The 18,694-nt window shown below is 49.2% G+C and overlaps 1 protein-coding gene across 2 annotated transcripts in view; it reads right to left on the bottom strand.

The window, feature by feature from the left end:
* Nucleotides 1-8,520: 8,520 nt before the first annotated feature.
* The window catches only part of CBARP (CACN subunit beta associated regulatory protein), a 73,155-nt gene continuing 62,981 nt past the window's right edge, over nt 8,521-18,694 (bottom strand). For both annotated transcript variants that reach the window (XM_078615265.1, XM_078615266.1), the window contains one exon: nt 8,521-17,963. In XM_078615265.1, coding sequence (XP_078471391.1) covers nt 16,664-17,963 — 1,300 coding nt within the window. In that variant the 3' untranslated portion in view covers nt 8,521-16,663. The remainder of the gene's footprint in view (nt 17,964-18,694) is intronic.

Here is an 18,694-nt window from a genome sequence, read left to right as displayed (position 1 = left end):
TGAGACAGCGCTTTTGGCACTCCATCCCGCCCGCTTGTAAAAATGGCGGCCACTTGCGCGGGCCGCGTCTCTTCGGTTTCCTGCGCGCAGGAAGCAGTGGCGGTGGAGGTCCTGGGACATGGTTTGGGCGTCCCGTCGTCGTCCTCTTGTTGAAGAACGGCAGCCAGAGCTGCAATGGCGGCCAGAAGGTCGCCCAGGCATTCGTTTCTTGTCCGGCGCTCCCTCCCTGGCGGCGGCGGCGCGGCGAGATCCTGGTCCCCCCGCTGCTTCGCTGGCAGTTCAACTCGGCGTTCCATCTCTGGGGCTTGAGCACCCGGGGCCGTCTGGGGAATCACCCCGTCATCATTGTCTTCCTCGTCCGAAGACGACTTGGTGAGTAACTGCCTCCTAGTTAACATCTCTATACTAGGCTATCACTTAACTATTAATTAACACTTCTGACTCCAGTTGTAGTGGTGCACATGGAGACACACTTTGGAGTTGGAGGCAACACGTTTATGAATAACTTCCCTCACGAGGTAACTCTTAACGTATCTGGTTCTATAGTTAGTTAACAGTGTAGCTACACCTATGTGAGTTGCGGGTTGACTATTAGGAACGGGTCAGTCAGTTTCACGCTGCCTGACCCGTAATACCGAGCGAAGACCGAGACTGAAGACAGAAGACGACGAGCCCCGATCAATGTCGGGGCTTCCCCTTTATCCCCGTGAGCGTGGCCTCACTCTGCCCCCGGCCACGCCCCCTTCTCGCATCTTCCAGAAGGCTCACGGCTCCCTATGACGTGTTCTCGAGCCCCCTTCCGGACCCCCTTGCTACCCTGTCTCCAGGACTACGCCCCCTAGGGCCTGCTCGCATGCCGTACTCACTCCGGCCCCCTAGAGAGGTTCCAGGCTCCCAGCAGCACTCCTGTGATAGTGGTTGGCGCTAACACTATAGTGACACCTTTAACGTCACTACACTAGTAAGGAGAAAGTGGCTTGGAACAGCTTTGTCGCAGTGGTTCGTGAATTCCTGGGCAATCACAAGGTCGAAAACTCTGTGGAGCTGGTTGAGACTCTGGTGAAGAACTACAGTACAATGGGCTGTCGGATGTCTCTCAAAGTCCATATCCTTGATGCTCATCTTGATAAATTCAAGGAGAACATGGGAGCGTACTCGGAGGAGCAAGGCGAGTGCTTCCAGCAGGATATACTGGACTTTGAACGCCGCTACCGAGGACAGTATAACGAGAACATGATTGGAGACTACATTTGGGGGCTGATTCGTGAAAGTGATTTACAGCATAATCGTAAATCTCGAAAAGCTACTCACTTCTAAATCTTTTGTAGTAATTTTTGTATTACTTTAGTATAATTACATGTTAATTTTTATTCATATGTTGTTTTTTCTGACTTTATGTGAACGAAAAGACACAAATTCGCCCGTTTTCTCATGGAAAATAGATACATTTAAAAACATCACTGTCCTGGTCACAAAAGCAAAGTTTGTGGGGTATAATAGCCATTTTCTATACTTATTAAGCATAATCAATTACGAAATAACACTTACTACCCAGGAACAAAAATTGTGTTATATAGTATTATTGGTTACAGTTTAGCAAAAGTGTGTCGTTTGTTTATACATTTTGAATTATTCCCATAAATGTTTTAACATGTGTATAAGTGGAGCTCGACCAGGGGTCAGCAGCCAAAATAACAAGAAGAGCCATTTTATTTAGAATTGGATAAAAAAAAAATCTCAATATTGCAAGAGCCGCAATGCTCTGTAGTGAATACGAGACGGTGGTCCTCGATAAATAATGGTCACGAAGCAGCGGGTCCTTAAAGAGCCGCACGCGGCTCCGGAGCCGCAGGTTATTGACCCCTGAGCCAGAACATGCACGATGGAATAAAACGTGGATTAAACACATCTAGTCCCCCGTCCAGAGGCTATACTGATATGATTTACTTAATATAAACAGTGGACGGTAACACGTCTTTCAATAAATTATTTAAATAAATGCTGAGGTGGCATATTGAGGCTGCTCTATCTCGAGAAGTAAGATGTCTCGTAGAATCAGCTGATACAAGTTAATAGTATCAAGGATTTTAGAACAAATTACTGTATGTTAATGTGCAGATAATGTGTTCCAAAAATATATTTCAAATTTTTTTTCCATTTTCTTGCAGAACATTGTCAGTTAGTGGTGCCCAGGAGTCATGAATACAGACAATACATTTCTGTTCAGATACATGGCAGAATGGACTCGAAATTAATTATTTGTCATTGAATACGAGTGACGTATGTGTCAGTGAGTTTGGTGGTACTTTAAATTGTCTCAGGGAAGCGGCAACAGTGAGTGACGCTCCCAAGTTCCTTCGCACATTTCTCCTAATCTCAGATGTTAACTACCTCGTCTGGTATGCAGGAGGTCGTGATTCCATCCCAACCCTGAAGCCTGTATATTTGGAGTTTGCATTTTCGCCCTGTGATCGCGTGGACTTTTCTCCGGGTCCTGTTTTTTTTCCCTCCACATTTAGAAACATCACGTGTTTTAGAGTATTTGGCACCTATAAATGTCCACGTGATAAGCCACTTCGTTGACCTATCATCTGTGGCCAGGTCGCTTTTGAAAAGGAGCTGTAAAGCTCAGTGGGCCTTGCCTGGTAAAATAAAATATATATGTAGATGTCGTAAGTGGCGACCTCTGATTGAGTTGACCAGCTGTGATGCGGCAAAGCGTCAACTCCAAAGCACATTCTGCTTCCTCGGGCCATCAACACTTTGATCAAGAGAATGTTTTATGTTCGTATGTAAGTTGGACTCCTTTCGCACCGTACGTAGCCAGCTGTGCTAATCGGACTGATCAAACTGACTCGAGTGCTCCTGTTTATATTCGAGGTTGGAGGAGCTCGAGACTGCACCGTGCATTAGACAGCTGGAAAACATCGACACTGGCAGCGTCCCTCTTCCAGCGAACATCCTTCCATCCCTACTGTGTTCCCCTTTGAAAATATTTACAAGCGGGAGCTGAGACTTCTCGTGGCGTCACTGGCGATAATTGTTCAACTGGCATCGCTCTCATTGGTGCACCAACAAAAACCGACATCAAGAAAGGTGAGAGGCGAACAATCCAGCCAACTGAGCAACCATTTCACATCCACACCGTTGGGAAAAGGAAGAGTTTCTGCTACCAATCGTGCCAGATGACCTTTCCACAGTTCCGGCAACTGCAACTTTTGAGAGCATGTCTACACAATTCTAGATTTGAAGCTTTCGTGACTGCAATGATTCATATTCTCAGGTTTTTTCGGTAAAGTCACGTAGGTAAAACATTAAAAGTAATGAAAGTAAAATAAAACAAAACAAAAATAAAAATAAAATTCACGACGTTTCGGAGGCAACACAAGTCTCCATCATCAGGTGGGACCGTCACAGCCAGATTAGCTGCATCAAGTGAAGCAATGATTCAAGATGTAATCCCTTATAAGCAAGTTGAAGGGGGGAGGAGAGGGGGGGGGAGTTCATCAGAATGTGGTAGCCAATGAATGGAACGTATCGGGAGGGGGGGGGGGTGGGAGGGGGAGGGAGCCAACAAAACATTTGGCGACGGCTTGGACGCGGCTGCTGCGCACGCCAACACAATGGGCAGAAAGGGGGGAGGGGAGGTCTGATACACATGATAGAACAAAGGAACGAAAATGCCCATGTTTATACCAATGCAGGCTGAAAAATGAAGAGAGTACTGTTAAAAATAACTGGGGATGTTAACACTCGGTGAAGTAAATTAAAATAGTGCCTGTCAGATAAGATGGTCCAAAAAGTGTAATTAAGTCTTTTTTGCGTGGTTAATAACATCTTTCCAGTGATTACTAAGTTTGTACCCATCATCACGGTTGAAATTATGTCTGTGTTTGTATATTTGTATGGCTTCGTGTACAAACCTTTGATGGTAGCCCGGAGGTTTGCAGAGAACCTTGGTCTCGGAAAAGACAATTTCATGAGAGCCCGCCGAGTTGTAGCAATGATCGGCAATCATTGCTACAACTCGGCGGGCTCTCATGAAATTGTCTTTTCCGAGACCAAGGTTCTCTGCAAGCCTCCTGGCTACCATCAAAGGTTTGTACACGAAGCCATACAAATATACAAACACAGACATAATTTCAACCGTGATGATGGGTACAAACTTAGTAATCACTGGAAAGATGTTATTAACCACGCAAAAAAGACTTAATTACACTTTTTGGACCATCTTATCTGACAGGCACTATTTTAATTTACTTCACCGAGTGTTAACATCCCCAGTTATTTTTAACAGTACTCTCTTCATTTTTCAGCCTGCATTGGTATAAACATGGGCATTTTCGTTCCTTTGTTCTATCATGTGTATCAGACCTCCCCTCCCCCCTTTCTGCCCATTGTGTTGGCGTGCGCAGCAGCCGCGTCCAAGCCGTCGCCAAATGTTTTGTTGGCTCCCTCCCCCTCCCACCCCCCCCCCTCCCGATACGTTCCATTCATTGGCTACCACATTCTGATGAACTCCCCCCCCCCCTCTCCTCCCCCCTTCAACTTGCTTATAAGGGATTACATCTTGAATCATTGCTTCACTTGATGCAGCTAATCTGGCTGTGACGGTCCCACCTGATGACGGAGACTTGTGTTGCCTCCGAAACGTCGTGAATTTTATTTTTGTTTTGTTTTATTTTACTTTCATTACTTTTAATGTTTTACCTACGTGACTTTACCGAAAAAACCTGAGAATATGTCTACACAATTTGCAAATTCGCATCAACAATCAGCAAGATGTTTGGGGATGCAGAGGGCTTTGCGACCCACACTGCAGAGTCTTGGAGTCCTTGCCGAGGGGTACCAGGACTTGGAAGGAGAATGAGACAACCGCAATGTCCACCTTTACAAGCTGACGTGTGAAGCGTTGATGAGATTCGCGTGGACAGGCTTTGCAGATTGGCTTGAGACCAACCACGTTGAAGATCTTTTAAAGCCCAATGACACAATTTCCACATTACGCAAGCTTCACCAGAACACGCTGCCTTGAAGAACGGATCATGCAAGAACGGATCGTGCAAGAACATCCTGGACTTGTTCATGGCTTACCTGAATGCTCTTGCGGCACAAGAGAGGTCAATTCTCAGCGTTTTGGATGACTTACGTTGAAACGGTTGACATCCGGCTTTGATAAATCAACAGATGAGGTGTTTTCGAATTTACTGCGCCCAGATGACACGGCTGAGGGGGCCGGGTCCAGATGGGCATGAACGTTTTTAATGCGGCACATTCTCTGTCCAGCTCAGCCACGCAAATCCTTTCAATTGAATTACCGTGGAACAAACTACTCGAAGAAACGGTGAATAAAGACACCCAAACTGCCAGAGAAACACTTGGCTTCAGCCTCAAACCAGGTACTGTGTCCTGCTATCATCTCACAGCTTAGAATCGAGCAGCAGCACTGGGGCAACTGCATGAACAGATCTCTGTCCAATGTGTCTGGGCCTCAATCGTCCAGACTTTGAGAAGCCACGCATTAAGAAAGAGACCAGTTGGACGTTACCTGATTGTTTCGCTGGAGAATAACTGGACAAATCCATTTGATCAAAATCCTTCAGATCTTGTGAGCAACACACCACCTCAGACGGTGCGGCAGTTGCACCATCTGAGGTGGTGTGTTGACCTACTGACAGCGCGACAAAAAGGGAGTAGAAGCTTACCAGACATTTACAGGAGCAGCGGCCGCAAAAACAATTGTAAAGTTAAACACATTCAAGGTGACGAGAGCATCGTTGAAAGCTGACCAAAGGGTGTTCGCGAACGTGGTTCTCATTGCTGAGAACAGCAAGCTGGCCACGAGGGACGTTCCTTGTTACCCTCTTGGTAATTTGCCTTGGGCGGCAGAATGCTGATGGGCACAATGAAAAAAAAATCTAACAGCCAGTTTAGCGCAAATTCTGGAGAGCGAAGTATCAGTATGCTGCGAACGGCCCTCATCCACGTGCTCTTCACTTCATTGATGCTATGGGACTCATTCAGAAACTCACGGTGAGAATCTTACATTATTTGCCCACATTCTTTAGCCACATTTATTTGAGCTATTTGATAAAAAAAATGTTGTGCGCAAATTTCACGCTGGCCAAGGATATGACAAAAATCGATGTGTACCAAAACGACTCGATCAAGTCACGTTTCGAAAGAAGACTCAACTTTCAATCGAATAAGACCTGGTCACAATTTTTTTAAGTAATAAAAACATCGGAGGAGGCTGCTGACATGCAATGAGAGCAATAATAAGCTGACAAAGTTTCTCACAAAGAGCTGGAAGGGACGGGAGACAAACATTTGGTGACAAAGCCATGTTCGTCACGTTCGTCACAAACAATGAACTAAACTTTGTATTTTACCAGGTAAGGCCCATTGAGCTATTCGCTTTTTTCAGAGGCAACCTGGACGCAAAGTATAGCTCAATGAAGTGGCTTATCATGTGGAAGTGTAAAGCAGCCAAATAATCAAAACGCACATGGATTCTAAATGTGGAGAGAAAAACCGGAGGGCCCCGAGAAAATTCCACACGATCACGTGGATAGACACATGCAAACTCCACTTTTACAGGGGTCAGGGTCGGGATCGCACCCACGACCTCCTGTAATACCAGGCGAGGCAGATAACATTTCGCCACCACGGCACCCCAAAATGTTCACGATTGCCAAGAGACTGAGGTCCAACCAAGAAGAGGCTGATACACGTCCACCTCTGCATTCCGAACGTGATGCACAAAACAGCACTGTCCTGTGTTGCAGATGACCCAGATGTCTTCATTGAATGCCTCGGCCAGAGCATGGATATCAAAAGTAATAGCTTCATTAGACGGAGCACTAAAATTCGTGTGACAAAATTAGTTGCAGAACTATGAGCTTCTCTGTGTCCTCCATTGTTTGGACTTCATCCGCGGATTGGGTGTGGCGCAGTGGTTAACACGCTGCAATACGAATCCGGAAAATCCGAGTTCGATTCCCGTGCACGGCCAACACCACTGATATTATCTGAACCAGTCTTGAGCCTCCCCTAGATCGACACAGCCTCAATATTTGAGTAACTGGTGAGATGTGTAAACATCGCTACTAGGGAGATAAAGGCGGCCAGAGCGTGGTGCTGGCGACTCGCCCTCTCGTGTTTCGTATCGGCCTTCGTAGGTGCTCACGAACAGCACTTGTCCCAAAAGTCTATACAAGTCTATACAAGTCGAAACAGGGACGACCGCCGATGACGTTCAGTCCATGAGCCAGAGCAGATTTCACTACCATCTTGAGGGACTAAAAGCCACGATGGTTTTCAGCGAGCTTGATGTTTGAACGGTTTGGAATCACGTGACAGACATTCCAGATTCCCAGATGAACGCCCGATTTGACATACCTCATAAAAGTAAACACATTGTGATGCATGTATGTCTGCATTTTATTGGAAAAAGTGCATTTTCGTTGTATTTCCTAAAATGTATCTAAATCTATGGTACAATTTGATATTCTGGGGACAATCCAATTACAAGCTATAGAGACCAATTTCTGAGATAAGTAAAATCAGGCATATACTATACATGTGAATCTGAAATATCCACCACATGATTCCACAATGCGCACATGAGGCTTACTGAAAACCATCGTGACTTTTAGTCTTCTGAGGCAGCACTTCTTTGGTGGCCGTTGTGCCCCTGTTTTAGTCTTTGAGCCAATTCAAATGTCCCCAAAAACAGTGATTCAAGTGACGACGAATTGAAACCAGTGGGGTAAGTAGTTCACTCTTATTAGTCGTGTAATTATATCCGTACTACTGAAGTTCTGATACCTTCGGTGGGCAGCAGATTCCACTCTGGCCCGTTGACTGTTTGCACGGCACGTCACGCAACTCGGTTGGCCGTTTCTTGACGACTGCTCACCGTTGGGGTTGTGCAGGAGGTACGCGTAGACATCGCTGCCATTTCACGACATGTTCTTGGGGTGTCGTGAAACAGCCCAGCCGGGACGCCGTGCGCACGAGGGGTAAGTTTAGGATTTAAAACGTGAAAGATATTTGGACTTTTGAGAAGAAGAAAAATCTTATTTTGGGATTTTCGAATGATTTGAACATTGTAATATTGATGCAATAATTACGTCGAGTAATCGCTTAACGTGTCTACATGCGAACAAAAGTGAGAAAAACTGAACACATTCGTCAATAACACTTTGGCCATAAAAGGTACAATTATAATAGGTGACGTTTCGGACAGTGGCCCTTTTTCATGTAAACAACTGATGCCACGTGATGCCACTATTGGCAGGAAGAGCCAGGAAGTGATTTCATGTTATGTCGTTTGGCATCTTAGTTTCCTATCGATGTTAATTGTTATTCCCCCCCCTCCGAAATGTTGTATCTCGGTAAAGAGTTTAGATTTTTCGGATTAATCCCAAACAATTAAAAGCACTCCCCTAAAAGCGGCGTTTGCATTTACCGACCGTTTAGTTTGCGAGGGGGAAAAAACACGCAGAGCAAACCATGTGAGATTGATAGAAAAAAAGATTTATTTTACAGCTGGGAAAATGTCTACGAGAATATATAATTTGTGTATATATTCACCAGTGTTTCATATGTGTCTGCGTAATAGAGCCCAACGGTGGATTATATAAATTATTGGAACTTGCGTGTACATTCAAACATGCCATGACGTTGTATTATTCTTGCTTTGAAAAAGAAATGAAAAAAAAAATCGCAACTTGCGCAGCAGCAGCCGTATGGTCAAAAACCAAAGGTGGCCCGACGCGACACTCGGTAAGTCGACAACCGCCACTCGCCCTCCATCGTCACGACTTTACCCTGCTACGGACGTCCACAAGAAATATCGTCATGCACAAAGAGGTCGTGAAACTAAATGTGTACGAGGAGGAGGGGTGGTAGCGTAGCCCAGCGCGTTCGTCCGCCTGTCACAGAGGTTCGCGTTTCGAATCTGGCGGCCGCCGCGATGATCACTGCGGTGCGCACCAACCAATGTTACCACAAGCCATCTGCGTCACTCACAGTGGACATTACAAAGATAACCCTGGCGTCATTCGCGGGAGTAGCCCACCGTGGTGCCGGAGTCAGGGTCCACATTTTGCCCAAGTTCGAAAATTACTCCTAAAAGGACTCAATTTGGATTATACACAGCGGCAATCGTCGCCTCCCCCACCACGACTGGCAAGACTAATGCGCAGGGACAGCTGCCACTGGGGGCGCTCTCTAGGCTAGAGCACAAAGCAGCAATCACCGCCCCCTACCGGCAGCAGACGAATGCCCTAGGTCACTTGCAATTTGAGACTCATCCTGGTCTCTTGAGTTATCATCTGGTTAAACAAAACGAAACGACGGCAGGTGCTGCCCTGCTCTGTTCCTCGCAGCACTCTGGGCTCGATGTTTGTTCAGGGACTAAAGGCCACTGAGCCACTGGGGCAAATTCAGAGCAGCTGTTGCCGGCGATCGTCATCGGCAACATCGATGGTGTGGTGCGATGAGAGTGGAGAATATGGTTTGTGTAGACCAGGGCTCGGCCACCAAAATAACAAGAAGAGCCATTTTTGTCGAAATGGGTAAACTCCCCCCCCCCCCCCTCAATATTTCAACATCCGCAATGCCACGTGAATACAAGGTCTTTAATAAATGACGGTCACGAAGCAGTCCCGGAAGAGACGCATGGCGGCTCCCGAGCCGCAGGTTTGCCGACCTCTGTTGTAAACTGCAGAGACATTGGCCAGGACACGTGGTGTGACGGTGTGGAGAGATGGGCTTGGCAGTGTGGTAAGGGGTGACGGGTCGTGATGGGCGCGATGGACCTCTTGAGCCGTTTCACACTTGCCGTGGTTGGCTCGAGAGAAAACGGTCCCAAGGCCGGGTTCCACCAGGTAAGGCCCACTGAGCTACGTAGCGGTTTTTCAAAAGCGAAGTGACTTGTCATCATGCAGAAATTTATAGCCAAATACTCTACGCACGTCGATTCTAAACGTGGAGGGGGAAAACGGAGGGCCCCGAGGAAAAAAACCACAACCATGGGGAGAGAGAGACACGTAAACTCCAAATATACAGAAGCAGGCGTCAATTGTCGGGATCGAACCCACGACCTCCTGCACACCAGGCGAGGGAGTTAACATCCCGCCAAAGGCAGCGTCTTGAGGCCGCCGCCGCCTCTTTCCAGTGACGTCACAAGCAACTCATTAGCATGCGGCGCGGCTCGGTTTCTCGTGGCAGAACCGAGCTGCGCCGAGCCGCGCCGACCTCAACTCCACGGCGACAATTTCCAAAGAGATGCGCTGAACTCCAGAGCGGTGATAATTCATGTCAAGTATTTTAATTGTACCGTAATGTGCGTATTTAACGTCGTTGGTTGTTGTTGTTGCTCAAGAATAGACGAGCACTCTTTCATAAAAGTTGCAAAGTTCCTTAATAATGATGAATGCCAATTGCTGCACTGATAGTGCATAGCGGGTTATTGCTACTTACAGTGGAAACGAGCACAAATCCACTATGAGATCTCTTTAACCAGTGGCAAAATATAGTAGTAGGTTTTTACCCCTTTAAACTGGTACAAAACTGACACCTTTATTCAAGGCATCATGTTTGCAATAACCACAACACAAGTAGTCAAAAAAGCAAACAAAAAGAAGCAACTCTGATAATGATAATAATATGCACTGTCCTTGAAGTTGATTGGTCCACACCCGAGACGGCTTTCTTTAGAGCCTAGTCCCCATTGGTGTTGGACCAGATGACACCAGAAGGCATACAACTCAAACACAGTGCAATATCAGAGTATTGAGAGCTCGGGGTAAGCATTTACACTATGAGATCTCTTTAACCAGTGGCAAAATATAGTAGTAGGTTTTTACCCTTTTAAACTGGTACAAAACTGACACCTTTATTCAAGGCATCATGTTTGCAATAACCACAACACAAGTAGTCAAAAAAGCAAACAAAAAGAAGCAACTCTGATAATGATAATAATATGCACTGTCCTTGAAGTTGATTGGTCCACACCCGAGACGGCTTTCTTTAGAGCCTAGTCCCCATTGGTGTTGGACCAGATGACATGAATAAAGGTGTCAGTATTGTACCAGTTTAAAAGGGTAAAAACCTACTACTATATTTTGCCACTGGTTAAAGAGATCTCATAGTGTAAATGCTTACCCCGAGCTCTCAATACTATGATATTGCACTGTGTTTGAGTTGTACGCCTTCTGGTGTCATCTGGTCCAACACCAATGGGGACTAGGCTCTAAAGAAAGCCGTCTCGGGTGTGGACCAATCAACTTCAAGGACAGTGCATAGTATTATCATTATCAGAGTTGCTTCTTTTTGTTTGCTTTTTTGACTACTTGTGTTGTGGTTATTGCAAACATGATGCCTTGAATAAAGGTGTCAGTTTTGTACCAGTTTAAAAGGGTGAGCACAAGTCCATTCAGATGTTTTGCCGCGTTAACTGCAAGCCATGTTGCGTTACGTGTAAAGTGTTCATATTGCCATACACCATAACATCGTTTTTGGGGGGTTAGATCGCATAAATATAAATGTATTGTTAAACCCCCCACCACCCGACACAGCCAACGAGTAAGGGTTGTCAGGTAAACAGAACGTGACAATTCTTTACTAGTACAGCACACCGGTGTGTTGGAGATCCAAGCCACAACATTTACAATCCGAGTACAATTGCCATAAATGTTGCACAATTGAATGAATTACAATTAATGCAGTTGTGCGATTATGAAATGTAATTGAAGCTGCAGTCGAGCCGCCGCCATCATCAGCCAAGATCCGTAGCTTTTGCAGCACTTGTATCTGAGCAGTCATACCACGATTTACGTCTCCCCCCCCGTTTTCCGTCGTTTTGCAAACGACGTCGCTACTTTATATTATTCACACCGCTGCTGCTGCCTGATTTGCGTGGCCTCAAGCCCACACTCACTTCGCCGGCAGCATCATCCGTCCGTCCTTTCGCCTTATCCGTCGCCCCTCTCAGCCTTTACCTCCACCCACCACCACCCCGACTATCCCGTCAATCGCTTCGATACTCGCCGTCGGTACCTTTCGGGAACGCATCCCCAACGTAAACCGGGGTATTACCGTATTTACTATAAAGAAGCGGCACACGGGGGAATTACTTAATTTTTTAGTAGAGAAACTAGTAGGAGAAACTGAGAAACCCGTGCCCATTGGGCGATTGGCGTCACGTGACGGCTGCGGCGAGACGAGCGATGCGCTGCGGCTGGCCCCAGGTTCACATTGCGCGCACGAGAGCGGTCGCGGCGCCACGGTGGCCAGGAGATGTTAACTACTTCGCTTGGTATGCAGCAGCTCGTGGGTTCGATCCTGACCTCTGACCCCTGCTGGATATTTGGAATCTGCGTCTCTCATCATCATCACGGTAGCGAGGAGATGTTAACTACTTCGCTTGGTATGCAAGAGCCCGTGGGTTCGATCCTGACCCCGACGCCTGCTGGATATTTGTGTTCTGTGCAATTGTGTGTTTGTTCGTCCCCCTCTGTTATATGACGTTCGCGGTTGCGGGTTCAATAAAAACTTTTTTTTTTTAAAGGCGAAGTGGAAAACAAAACAGCTTCACTCCATTCTGTTGGCAGCCAAGTCGGTCTTGTTGCGTTGCCGGCCACCGTGTGACCCAGTGGATCATGGGGGGGCCTTAACAAATCGAGAGCCTCTCCTGGCACACCAACACACCTCACACACTCAAGATATGGACCGAGGAGAGGGGTCTCAACGCTTTCTCGTCGCTCGCGACGCGTTTGCGAGTTTCGAACGAAATCGGTGATCGCAACGATGCTACGTTAAAATTAGCTCATCACCGCAAGAGTACAATTTGAATAAGTTATAGGAATAAATATGTACATATGTATTCGAATCAAGCCATAGCCCATATACATCATCGACATACATCTACCAAGTGTAAACATAGACTTCATGCCTTAAAAGTCGCAAACTTGGGTTTGTGCGAGCCCCACGCAAGGGCCCTTCGGCTCCACCCCAAGTCACTGAGGGCCACCAGAACCCAGACCTCCTCCTCCGACCGCCACTCCAGCACAGAACCGCTCCGTCAGACGAGTGGACGCAAGGCTGCAGGTTTCATAAACTCGGCTCAAGGAGACCCCCCCGCCCCACCCCCAGGTCTCAAACCTCTTCACATTTCGCTTGAGGCCACCGCCTTGAGACACACACTCGGCTTTGTTGAGAAGAGCCAAGGGTTTCACTTCAAGTCGATGCTTATGTGACTCTTAGATGACTCCCCGTGCACTCCCACTTACAGAGGACTGCGAGAGAGCTCACTGGAGGTTCATAAATGGTAGATCTACTGTAAATATTTGTATTGATTTGGGGACTACTTTTGAAAGACCGATTCGTTGCAGGGAATTGGGCTATGGCATCAGCACAGAACGGTCTGCACTTGGTGCACGATGTCACAGGGCCAAAAACACAAACTTGACAAGCACAGATATTTGATAACTCCCCTATGGGAAATTCAAGGATTTAACCGGTCCAGTCTGCGGCAATTTCCCGAGCGAGAATCCTGCGTTAATTCTAGATTTGAAGCTTTCGTGACTGCAAGGATTCATACTTTTAGGTTTTTTCGGTAAAGTCACATGACTTTACCGAAAAAACCTAAGAGTATGAATCTTGCGTTACTCCACATGGCGCGTTTCCCCGTGGGTCTCCGGGAGCCGAGCGACGGAGCGACTCTGCTGTGATCGTGATCGAGCGCGGCGCGTGATCCACGAAGGGGCTCCTCTGAGGTCAATATGTCATCATCACGGCCAACGTTGCTGGTGCCAAGGTCTGCGCTGACCGTCTCCCACCATTTGGCTCTCGGCCCTACCCCTTTGGTCACCGGATTCGTGGAGATAATTCAAATTCCTCTGTCGGTCACCCCCCCCCCCCCAATCCTTGAGCACTTTGGTAATCTACATGAGCGCTTTGGAAATCTGTAACAAGATTAGCGAGGGCTGGTCACGGTAATCCTGTATTATTACATTTTCCAAGTGTGCCATCGGATTACTGTGTCTTAGCGTGCACTTATTGATTACATCCTATGCACTGTTTGCATTTTAGTTCATAAAAAAATTACTCCGAAAACAAAACGGGGAGATGATTGGGTCGGCAGCTTAAGGTTGTTATTGTGACTGGAATCATGTCGGCGTTTACAGATCACGGTCGAAAGCCCGCGGTAATCATACGCACAATGCCAGTTAAAATCAACCATGCAGACATTCATTTGAAAATGCAGCAATTATAAAAGCAATTGGGTACGATGATCAGGTTATGTCAATTTGACAGTGCCAAATATATGGGTTTCATTGCATTCTCAAATGGCTGGTACAGACGGATTGCGTGTTTGTTAGACATCCTCTGTAGCGTGGCAGTGCACACAGTTCCACAGGTGGAACTATCGGCAGATTAATCATTACAATGTCGTTCCCTCGGTTCCGGGAAGCGTAAATGCTTCGCATTTTGCTATTCTATTGAATTCTGATCGGTGTTGTTTGAACATCTTGTTTGTTGAAAAACATTTCTGTCTTCAGATCCATTAGCCTGAATTTAACATAAAATGTGCATACATCTTCAAATGATCGATGCACGCATTGATTGCTACGAACAGAGTGCCTGAAGACCAGCACTGCAGCACCAGCTGTGACGGCTACACCAGCTGCGATCGCTGTCCTGCTGCCTCGTCCCGCTCAAGCTGCAATAGCTCTCCGATGTGCTTTCTGCTCGTCATTCGGTACGATGTCCAACGTTTCGCCGCATGTGCTGGGAGCTTCAGGAACTAAACCGAAGCTGCCAGCACGCGGAGCGAAGCGCCTGGACACCGTGGCGGACAACTCGCGGAACAACCCAAAAACCACGTGCCAGAGAGAGCCGTGATCTCCATAACAGTGAAAACGATTCTTTCCATTGAACGTTGCAATTTAAAATTAAAGGCATTCTCATACATTTTGACCATTGTGGGATTTTCTGCTTTCATCAAACTTGGATTGTGATTCGCGAAGACCGCGCGTCCATAAGTGCGTTAGAAAGAGCAGTGGTGGCCGGCGCCGTGTCTGCAAAGCAGACTTATGGGGAAAGTTCTGTTAGCGAGCACCGATGAAGGCCAGTGCGGCACACGAGGGGTTGGGTGGGGCCACCTTTGTCTCCCCAGTGGCGATGTTTACACACCGCACCAGGTACTAAATTGAGGCCGAGTCTACCCAGGGGAGGCTCAGGACCGATTCAGATAATCGTCGCTGGTGTTGGTCGTGAGCAGGAATTCGAACTCGGGTCACCAGGTTCGTAGCCACCGCTCCCCTACTAAGAACGTCCAGCCACAAGTGGTCACGCGGAATCGAGGTTTGGGGAGTGTCTGTGGGGTCCTCCGCTTTTGTAACAGAGTTACCCTTCACGTTAACCGCCACGATACGGGCACCACCCCCCTTTTCATCGGCACTCAACTTTATCTTGGAAAAGAGAAGAGGGCGTTGGTGGAGGTGGGTGGCCCTCATTAGACGAGGGGAGGAGTAGGAGGGGAATGTAAAGCCAGAGCGATGATCGGAATGGCTGTACGTTTGCGGGCGTGCTCATCGTAAACGTTTTGAGAAGCTGCCGAGGGTTATAGTGCACGAGGGGAGGGAGACAGGAGACCGATCGCAACACCGTGGGATGGAAACCGGATGGGGATTACACAAACGACGGAAAACGAGACACATGCAAAATCGTAGCCGGGTCCCGCGACGTTTGGCCCCCTCCCACCCCCCCCCTTCTATTAGTGGTCCCAGAGGTGCGGAGGTATTCGAACGGTGAACTTTGAGTAGTGATTGGTGGAAAAAAAATGGGAAAAAAGTTAAACAGCTTCTGTGTAAGATTAGACTTAGTGGCAATTAAAATGCACATTTGTAGGCGGATCAGATTAGTGACCACGTTTTATGTGTATAATTTGGCACGTTCGGGAAAAAGTGAAACGGAATGCAAGTTAAGATGGGCAACTCGTGACTTTGTAAACGAGACGCCGCATCGCCTGAAAATATTATTGGAGCTTGTTTCGGCATCGTATCGAGCTTTGTGATCTGCCCAGTCCCATCCCTCGCTGGGCCTTCTCTGGAAGTACAGGAACATTTATGCGCTCCACAGTGAAACAAAATGCTTTAGAATATTAACCTGCTACTCTTTTATTGGCACAACTCTTTCAATAAATAGCTAAAATAAATTAAAATGTCATAAATATAAACAAAATTCATTACAAATCAATGGCATATGTAATTAAGACGCAAACCAACTCAAATGTTACGAAAAACGTTGAGCCGTGAACGGAGAACCAAACGGTGACGCGCGGGGCACCCCGGGATTCGTGCACCAGCCCCAGGGCCCCGCTGGCTCGACGCTGGTGGGAACCGCGACGACGTCTCCGCCGCCGCTGTGCGACGGCACAAGCCGGACGGCGTGAATCTGGCGCCCGGTGGTCTCCCGTCAGAGGGCGCGCAGCCAGCAAAGCAGACCGGCAATCACTTCAGTTATCGAGCGTGTACGTATAATTATTATTATAATGATGATCATAATCATATAGTATGCGCCCATCGTTCTGTCCAGTGGGGGGGGGGAGGGGGTGTGGGGTGCAGGGCGGTGGGGGAAAGAGGGCAGGTCACACGGGACTGTGATCGGGGGGGGCATCCGTGGCTGTGATGGCCTGCACCAGGCTCTCCTTGGACTGTCTCAGCGCCAGGTAGAGCCGCTCCTCAAGCAGAGGCGCCGCTTTGTCTCCCCCGACACCGTACACTGATATCATCTGCGGCCCGTAGCCGTGGCCCACGCCGTCCTTGCCGTCGCCGCCGCCGCCGTCGCCACCGGGGGGAGGGCTCCCGCAGTCTCCCGCGCTCACGTCGCCCGGCTCCGTGTCAGCGGGCTCCCCGGTGTCGCAACGGTCACGGGCAGCGCACCCCCGGTCGGGCTCCTCTACGGGCGAGGAGCGCTTCGCTTCCACGGCCGCCGAAACCGCTGCGGCCGCGGCGGCCACGGCGTCGGTGGCCTCCTCGTCACCGGCGCTGACGATGCGTGGCAGCGTGGCGTAGTAGCGGCCATCCGACGGGTAGTTGACGCTGTTGCCGCGCCGCAGCGGCGCGCGGTGCCGCTCGAAGCTCGCCGAGAAGTTCATTCCGTGCCGCACGCCGGGATCGCTGTACTGCTTGGAACGCTGCCACTGCTTGCGCAGGTGCGCACGCGAGCGGTGCTTGGCCTTGCCAAAGGGAGTCTCGTCGTACCGCGGGTCGTGGCGCAGGAACTCACGGAAGAGCGCGTCCGAGCGCTCGTCGATGCTGTAATCGCGGCGCCGCAGAAAGCCACGTAGGCCGCCCGCCGCCTGTGCCGCTCGCTCCGGGGGGTGGCTCGTGACGCCAGCGTCTCCCCCTCCTCCTCCCCCCGCCGCCGCCGCCGCCGCCGCCGCCGCCCCCGCCCCGGCCTCCGGCTCCTCCGCGTCCAGGCTCTCGAACACCGTGTCAGTGCGGCCCGAGCTGAAATGCCAGCGGCGTTCCGAGGCGGTGCGCTGCTGCTGCTTGCGCCCGTTCTCCTCGTGGAGGCAGCGCAGCGGCGCCTCGATGGAGGCGTAGCCGCTGTCCATCTGCAGCAGCTTCCTGGCGCCGGCTTCGCCGTCCGTGCCACAGCTGCGCTCCGACTCGGTGCTCTCCTGCCGCGGCTCCTTCTTGCCGTCGCCGGCGGCGCTCGCGGGGCAGCCGGGGCCCTCGTCCTGGGAGAAGTCCTGGGAGAGGTGGCCGGCGCCGGGCGCGCCGGCCGAGCCCACGCTCTCGCCGTCGCTGCGCACTGAGTCGCGGTCGTTGCTGCTGCTGCGCTCCGACGAGGCGTAGAGCTCGAAGGACGCGCGCAGGCTCCAGAGGTCGCGCGGCGCGGACGTCGCGTCGGAGCCCGCGGCCCCCACGTCACCATCTGATCTACAAGGGAAGCGGACAAGCCCGGCAGCCACCGTTGCCAAGCCGGCCGCTGTGCACGCATTACCGTCGAGCGCGTGTCTCGCGCCTGCGATCACGCCGCGCGCATCACAGTCAGTTCGCGCGCATCGGATGCGGTTCGCTCGTGCAAGTGCCGCAGCCACGAGAGGCGGCGGGGGTTCGCCGGAACGTCGAAAAGGAATCGACCCTTGAATCAAATGGCGACGCCGAATCACAACGGTCCATCGATCAACGAGGGGGCCCGATCTCCACGTGCCCCGTCGTTTTGATGACGATGATGGCGGATATTCGACTGGCTGCCTTCAGCCAGTGAATAGCACTCAACCTTGGCAGGAGCCAGGGACTCGTAAGGTTGTGAAAAACAAACAAATATTTACATGATAGCAAAAAAAAAACATGCCACACCGATTTATGTTGAAGAAATAAATCAACACGAAACTGCAGAGTTGCATAATGAGAGACAGCTGGTTTGAAGTGTACACTTACACCCCCGATTAGCACAGTTGGCTACACAAGGTGCGAAAAAAGTTCAAACATGCATACATAGATAGATACAAATGTGCTCACGGGGCTGATGGGACACAAATTAGTTTGTATTACTTTTCATGACTGTTTAAATCTGGGCCACAGTAACACAACACCATGCCTAACACACACAACACGAGACATACAACACACGCAACACACACTTGCTTGCCAGAGAAGCGACTGTA

The sequence above is a fragment of the Lampetra planeri genome, chromosome 46 (assembly GCF_965212315.1).
Source record: "Lampetra planeri chromosome 46, kcLamPlan1.2.h2, whole genome shotgun sequence".
Lineage (NCBI taxonomy): Eukaryota > Metazoa > Chordata > Hyperoartia > Petromyzontiformes > Petromyzontidae > Lampetra > Lampetra planeri.
This window is presented reverse-complemented; position numbering and strand designations above follow the sequence as displayed.